Source organism: Apium graveolens, chromosome 1, assembly GCF_009905375.1.
Source record: "Apium graveolens cultivar Ventura chromosome 1, ASM990537v1, whole genome shotgun sequence".
NCBI lineage: Eukaryota > Viridiplantae > Streptophyta > Magnoliopsida > Apiales > Apiaceae > Apium > Apium graveolens.
Genome location: NC_133647.1, coordinates 12,559,184 through 12,567,390, shown reverse-complemented (window position 1 = coordinate 12,567,390; position 8,207 = coordinate 12,559,184). Strand labels below are relative to the sequence as shown.

The 8,207-nt window shown below is 33.2% G+C and overlaps 1 protein-coding gene across 1 annotated transcript; it reads right to left on the bottom strand.

Annotated features, from left to right (window-relative positions):
• Positions 1 to 1,430: 1,430 nt before the first annotated feature.
• On the bottom strand, positions 1,431 to 5,805 carry LOC141661022 (annexin D3). Its single transcript, XM_074468004.1, has 6 exons — positions 5,550 to 5,805; positions 5,117 to 5,262; positions 3,841 to 4,068; positions 2,551 to 2,763; positions 2,372 to 2,461; positions 1,431 to 1,732 (listed from the first exon to the last, which is right to left on the bottom strand). The coding sequence occupies exons 1-6, from the start codon at positions 5,629 to 5,631 to the stop codon at positions 1,529 to 1,531; spliced, it is 963 nt and encodes a 320-aa protein (XP_074324105.1). The 5' UTR covers positions 5,632 to 5,805; the 3' UTR covers positions 1,431 to 1,528.
• Positions 5,806 to 8,207: the final 2,402 nt, after the last annotated feature.

The following is an 8,207-nucleotide window of genomic DNA, read 5'->3' as shown; positions in this document are numbered from 1 at the left end:
TAATGATTAGTTATATTTTAAAAATAATATGTTATCATTATTTCAAGTTGTTATAAATGGAATATTTTATTTTGATATGGTAACCTATGATGTGGCATTTGAGTACAGGTTTGTAGAGGTTCAGCAAATTTGGTCAAATTCAGGAGGTTGGCTATATTTTTAGCTAATAGGAATTTATCATGGAGTGAATACTTTTTTACAAAATCTTTATAATTGATAATTATTGTATGCCAACTATATTTTTAGCTAAGGGATTTTCAGTGCTCTTATAAGGCCATGTTTTTAGAATTGAGTATCGATATCCTTTTAACTTTTCATTCATATACAGCCTATAAAGTAAGCAATTTTTTGGAATGAATTTGAATGGAAACATGGTTGAACTTGCAGTTCTAATAATTTTTGACTAGTGATGCTTCAACCTTTAATAGCCGTCTAGAAAGTAGAGAAACATATACATCCTTATTTAGGCCCGTTACTAGATGCGCAAATCACAATTACATGATGACCAGTTTAGCAACAAGTGAGAGCTTGTCCTTGCTATCAGTACCTTCTGTCCGACATTGTATCGGCCTAACTGCTCAGTTGCATGATAATTAATTTTCTATACCGGCTTAAAAATATTGTGGACTTTATCTGTAGGTGAAGAAATTAGTGACCAAGTATCAATAGCCTTATACAGTCAATTCTTTATTTGTGTTCATTGAAGGTCCTTGATAGCTTATTTGTAGGTATGTATCTCTTAATAGTTCGATTAAAAATTATTAGTATGATGGTAGACCTAACATATAAGACTAGTAATGGCATGATGTACTAGCAATACAAAGGCCAGAGCAGCTTTGATTTCATTATCACTTTAAAGTGCCCTAGTTCATTATCTAGTAGAAGTAATGTCAGTATTGAGGCACGTAATCTGATGAAATTGTATTATAAATTTTATGACTGACAAATTAGAAGATGGGATAGGACTATGATAACCATAAGAATTTGTCGCAGGAGGATAATCATTTGTAGAACAAGAAGAGGAGGATTAGTAATGCGAGGAGACAAGTGGTGGTATAGAAGAGTCTGTTCTGAAAGAAGAATGAAACATCAGCTAATGGAGGATAAGTTTTTGTGGAAGAGAAATAGCAAGGATATATAGAAAGAATGAAACTTGATTTTGTGATGTTCTATTGTGCTAATTGCTCTCATATATTTGTTTAACAGACACTTTGCTTTAAGATCACAGATCATTGTTTGCATTTTCTACGATACTTTGACGGAATAAATTAACTAACATATTTTCTACAATACTTTGAAGCATAAGATTAGGTAAATGATAGATGGAAGCATATGTCGATATTATACTAACATATTTTCCTAAACCAACTTTATTTCACTCCTAAAATTGGAAATATGTAAAGATACAAGGTTTAAAATCAAAGGGCATGTCAGAAGCTTCTTGCCTTTTATTTATTTCAACACCAAAGTCCAATGCATACGAATTTATAATTTATGTAAAAAGCAACAAACGCTCACAAAACAAGGATTATAGTTTTGATCCAAGCAGCGTCAGCAGGAAGTCTTGGTAGTTTCCAGACGTGTCTCCACTAACTGCATCTTCGACACTCTCTTTGTGTAAAATTTGATATTCTTCTTTGATTTTCTTCATATCAATGTCAGCTCGACATACAATGGCTCTGCTAAGTGAATTTTCGTCAGTCCCAAGACCTACGATCGATTCTCGAATAACCTGAAGATGTGTATACATCAAATGAGAGTTGCTATTTAATGATAAATGAGTTAGTGGAAAGGTTGTGCAGCAATCTTACCTAGTAAGGGATATATGTTCATCACAGATATTCAGGGTTATCAGCATAGGATTTGTTAACACGGCATATGAAGCATAGAAAGACTTGGCAGAATAGAGTGCAACAAACATACAACCAACTAATACCATCGATAAATGTACGATGCCAATAAATGCCATAATAACATCCAATTTTGAATTAATTTAGGGAGAAACTTTGTATGGGACTACAGTCTACAGGTAATCCTCTCATGATTGGCATCACAAACCCAGCAAAGAAAGAAAGTGGCATCAACGTTTTAATGATTATATAGCTAAGTTGTTAAGCATTGATAATCAGGAAGTGCCTGTGCAGTGGTAAAGGTATTGTTAGTCCAAGAAGAGGTCTTGAAAATGATTCTTAGATCCATTTCTTCCATACTGAAAAAATGTATCAACTACCAAAACACAATAAGTTCTTGAGCATGCAATGGCATTATATTCATGTTTAGCTAATAGGAATTGAAAAGAAAACGAAGGATACAATATGTATCTGACTAATTGTAGAGAGGAAAGATAATAGGAATTAGTGCTTTCAATCACCTTGGCAAAGTGTTTATGTGGAGATTCTATGCATTGTATGACCACAGTCAAGACAGATTCCAGAATGCTATCACCGCAACTCTTAATGTCCTGTCAATATATTTGCATATATAAATATTGAATAGGAGAAGAAGTCAGGAAAAGTGGATATTAAATAATTTGGTAGTGGAAAGTTGAACCTGCTCAATAGTATTGCCATAGTTCTGGCTGTAGCACTGGAAAGTTTCTATAAGCTGAGAAACATTCCTAGTGCTGAGTATCCGCACAAAGTTGTCCTGATCTAGTTGCTTTTCCTGGATTGCTTCATGCAGTATCTTGGCTTCTTTATCTGCAACACCTGCATCCACGAGTTGTCGATCATACCTGTAGGAACTGACCAATGCCACTAGTATCTGCAATACCACAAAATATCTCAATAAGTAATCTTTTATTAATTATGACCAATATGAATGTGCAAATCAAGTCTTCAAGAAGTTTGAAATTTTCTAATAGGACCAAAAATAACTGAAAACTGGGAAAATATTACTTTGTCATATTTCCTCTTCTTGACATATTATCTATTCTTCCGGAGGTGTACTATGGATAAGGTGAAAATGCCAGTTTACAAAATACCAATATTAAGTCTAATGCTGCTGGAGAAAGTTGGAGATTATTCTGCTTAAAAAATTTTGCTGTTCTTATTAGTGTACAAGTTTGAGACATATGACAGCACTTGAAAGAAAGTTAATAAAAAGTAATATATAGTAACAAAGTATAAGAAACGTAATAAGCAAAAAAAAGAGGAATAATATAACAAGAAGAAATCTTTGGTAGTGTAATAACCAAAAATGTAAGTTTGCTAACTTCTTAGAAAAAAAGCCTTGATATTTTAACTCCTAAAACAAATTAAATGTTTGAAACACCTTTAATGCAGTAATCAGTTGTACTCATACTTAGCTTTCCAAAATATTAAGAAGTGTTTGATTGTGAAGGAACTAAAATATAAGGATTTTAGGGGTGAAACCCAATTTGACACAGTAAGATAACAACCCGAAGGGATTTCGATTACAAATATCGAGTATAAAGGTATTAAATAAGTAAAATCAGATATAATAACAAAAAATTATCTAATTACGCAGTTAAATTAACAAGTAATAATGGTTGAGCATTTTCCACAAAATGTTGTACACTTACTACCTTTGCGACCAAGTTTTATACATGGAACTCTACTTTAGTACTGGAGGTTTAAATTCCTCAGAAAACTTGATTAACAAGATTGCTTGCTAGTACTATTGCATAATATTTAGTTCTAGAAAGAAGTTACAACAGCAGCATACTACAACATCTACAAATGTGAGAGAAAATGAAACTTGAGCTTTTTGAAGTAAAATATTGGGGCTCCAGCAGTAATTATTTTATAAATAGCTTCGACAAAGCAGATTGTAACATTAAACAGCAGGGTTAACATAAAGAACAAATAATACATATACCTTTCTAGCCGGTTGTGAAACGCGAGATAGGATATCTTCTTCAATTGAGCAATCAAACATAGAACAATAGGCCTGCCTCATTGCCACCAGATGATGAGGAGAAAATGCGCAAGCTATTTCAACTATCACTTGTAGTTGGTTGATGTCTTGCTTCTTCGACTTCAAGGCCTTATTTGCTAGCTTGGCATCTCGTACTGAAGGATCATGTGTCCACAAGATAATGGCTTTCTGTATCAAAATTAAAATTAATTGTATGCAATTAGAAAGATAAACTCTGTAGATTGTACCAATTCAGAATATGTACGAAATAGAAAAATCTACAAGAAGATGTGAACACAAATATCAAATTGCTAGCCCGTAAAATCAGAATTACTTAAGCATGTAGCCCAAACAGCAAAGAATACCCATCTGTGGAACCCTTTACATTCAAGAAAATAGCATTCAGTATGTAACTAACATTTTACAGTTATTATATGCATCTTGAATATGACAAGAATGCTAGATTAAAAGAAATCAGTAAGTAAGTATCTCTCTTGCTACTGGAAAATGGTTCATGTTTTTTTCTTTAACTAGAACTAGCCTTTTATGTCCTAATATTTACTAAATATGTTTAGTAATATAAATCAAAAGATATGATAATCTCAAACATTAGGAATTATAGATTGTTCACCTGCATAAAAATTTGTTGAGATTAAACTCAGTGAGACTTTACAGAGGTTAAGCTCTACTAGTATTTAAGTATTAATCTCTAGATGACAGAGTTTTTTCTCTTTTTCACCTTTCAAATATATAATTTAGTAGCTTAAAATTAATGAAAGATTTATCTAACACTGCTAAACAAAAATCATAAAAAATGAAATAATAGCCTAAGGTGTACAGACTACAATCCATTATTTACCCGAAAAAATGACATTCACTTATTAGACAAATATATATATAATTTCTAAGATGACAACATTTGAACAGCGGATAACAAGTAGACATTTTGACCATTACGTCAAACACCACTTTGAATATAACAACTTTAGGCTTATACAATCAGTCCAATTCTTCAGCATACAATATAGAACATTACTACTTTTACAATCACACATATATACAAAATCGTAGCTAGGTAAGGTTGACATGTAAAAGTAAATGAACTTGTTATGGTCTACTGCATTTTCGATGATAACAAATTCATAATTCAGCATAATTAAGCTCTAATTTTGTCTAATCATGCAACTCCAGTCTGCAAATTCAAAATCGGAGAATATAGAGTAGTAAAAATGCATACCCCGAAATCACCAGATAGTTCAGCTTTAAGAGCATCAATGAGGGACTTATTGTAAAGCTGCTGATATGCATCTCTGATCTTTTTTCTCTGCTCCACATTTCGATGACCCAATATCCAAATCACACCCTTCTCATCCGTTCCCCATCCTAACCATTCATCATTCATTCACACAACAAATTCACATTTACTTAACAAAAAAATCAAATAATACTATCTATAATAATTAAACAAACCGAGACAAAATATCGTCACAGGTCATGAGTGAGTTCGATATTTGTAAGACTGTAGATATCATGACAAAAGGATTGAGTTATACATAAATTCATCACAACAACATTTTTGGTTGCATGAATGCATCATATAATCATTTTCTTGAACAAAAAAATAAATTTTAAAAAATGAAAAATGAAAAATGAAAGAATTAAAAAGATACCTTTGAAAGCTTTGTGGAGTCTTTCAGCGTCTTGGGTTGGAGAAGGAATGACATCCGGGACTCTGAGTGTACCCATTAGCATATATGTATGTATAGTTGTATGTATAGTTTGTAAGAGAAGCCCAGATAAGCTACAGCTGCATGTTTGTTTAGCTCAGTGTTGTGAAACGGTTTCTTCTGATTATTATGGCGTTTGTATTTGCAGAAATGTAGCTTCAAGAACTATTTTACGGATTGACCGATATGCCCCTGTTTGGGTATAATTGTCATTTCAGTCCGTTTCTTAATTTATTATAATTTTATGGTATTGTTAAAAGGGAATATATTGCTCTATCCTATATAGCTGTCTAGACGACTAAATCAATGATATTGAAGATTTTTTTATTAGTGTATGTTGGGGTTAAACCCAATAGGTAGTATGGTCTTTGTGATAGAAGACATAATTGAATTGGGTAATAATTGTATGGGTAGACAATTATTATCATAATTGAGTTAATTGTATGGGTAGACAATTATTATCATAATTGAGTTGGGTAATAAATGTATGTGTTGACAATTATTATTATAATGGGAATGGGTAATAATTGTATGGGTAGACAATTATTATTGTAATCAGATTATGTATGTCTTGTTGGCTAAATTTGTGATGACTATATATACATAGTCATGTTATTGTTTTGATGTATGCTTGAGTATTATTTGACTTAAGTATCGCTTGAGTGAATACCGTTTGGTGAGATTGATTGTATTATTGATAATTGTTTTGATTAATAATACAAGTTGAGCCGTGGGTTTCATATATTGAGTGTGTGTTTTGCATTGTTTGATTCTATACTTGTGTGTTCCCCCTAACAATTGGTATCAAGAGCCAAGGTTCATGATGGAGAAGGTTGGGGCATTTGAAATTGAATTGTTTAATGGAAGAAACAATTTTACCTTGTGGCAAAGTACGGTAAAAGATCTGTTAATTCAACGAGGGTTATATGTGACTCTCGGAGGGAAGAAGCCTACTGAAGTTGATGATACAAAGTGGGGAGACATGAAGTTACGTGCGGCATCAACGATCTGGTTGGCCCTTGCACCGGAAATCAAGTATGATGTTCTTGAAGAGGACAATCCCAAGAATTTGTGGGAGAAGTTAACGAAGACTTATCACTCAAAGTCTTTGGCCAACAAACTGTTTCTCAAGAAAGATTTGTTTGGGCTCAAGATGGAAGAAGACGGAGATTTAAGAGATCATCTGAATCGTTTTAATGGCTTAATCAACCAGCTAAAAAATTTGGATGAAAAATTAAAGGATGAGGACAAAGCTGTTCTACTACTAGTGTCTCTACCGAAGAAGTATAATACTGTGATGACTTCTTTATTGGTTGGGAAAACGGAGTTAGATTTGGATGAGACTATTGTTGTTCTTCTAGAGGCCGAAAGATTGATGAAACAAGAATCGAGTGACACATCTGATGGAAGTGCATTTGTGGTACATTCGCGTGACACGGAAAAGAAGTATGCTAAGAAACATAACTCTAATATCAGGTATTTTTATTGTGAGGAATTGGGTCATATACAATTTATGTGTCCAAAGGCAAGAGAAGACTTGAGAGAGTTGAAGAAAAATTGAGGGGGTAGTGTTTCGCTTGTAGAAGCTGATGAAGATGTTCTTTTGGTTCAAGAAGAGAAGGGATCAAAAGAAGAATGGGTGTTTGACTCGGGATGTTCTCATCACATATGTGGTAGGAGGGAGTGGTTCTCGTCCTATAAAAAGTGTGAGGGAAAGATTGTAACTTTACCGAACGGTAAAACGGTAAAGGTTGCCGGCATTGGTGAGGTAACAATGAAACGTCACGACGGTCGTGTTCAGAAGTTAACTCAAGTAAAATACATACCGGAGTTAAATCGAAATCTGATTTCGTTGGGTAAATTAGTTGATTTGGGATATATTGTTATGATGAAAAACACTATGTTGAAAGTCACTAAAGGAGATTTAGAGATACTCAAAGGTCGAAAAGATAAGAGAAATCTTTTTGTACTGGAAGGAGGGGTTATTGTTCGAGGGGAGGTATTGGGCGATCGGCGTCGATGGCTTGATGATGACCGTTAATTCGGTTGTGCATGAAATCATATTGGGTTGAAGGGGAGGATTGTTGGGGTTAAACCCAATAGGTAGTATGGTCTTGGTGATAGAAAACATAATTGAATTGAGTAATAATTGTATGGGTAGACAATTATTATCATAATTGAGTGGGGTAATAATTGTATGTGTTGACAATTATTATTATAATGGGAATGGGTAATAATTAAATGGGTAGACAATTATTATTGTAATCAGATTAGGTATGTCTTGTTGGCTAAGTTTGTGATGGCTATATATATGTAGTCATGTTATTGTTTTGATGTATGCTTGAGTATTGTTTGACTTAAGTATCGCTTGAGTGAATACCGTTTGGTGAGATTGATTGTATTATTGATAATTGTTTTGATTAATAATATAAGTTGGGACGTGGGTTTTTCCGCGTCATATATTGAGTGTGTGTTTTGCATTGTTTGTTTGATTCTATACTTGTGTGTGTTCCCCCTAACAGTATATGCTGTCAACACAAATTAAAATATTTTTAGTTGGATACATGTCAAATATAAAAAAATTAAAAATTCTAATAATTT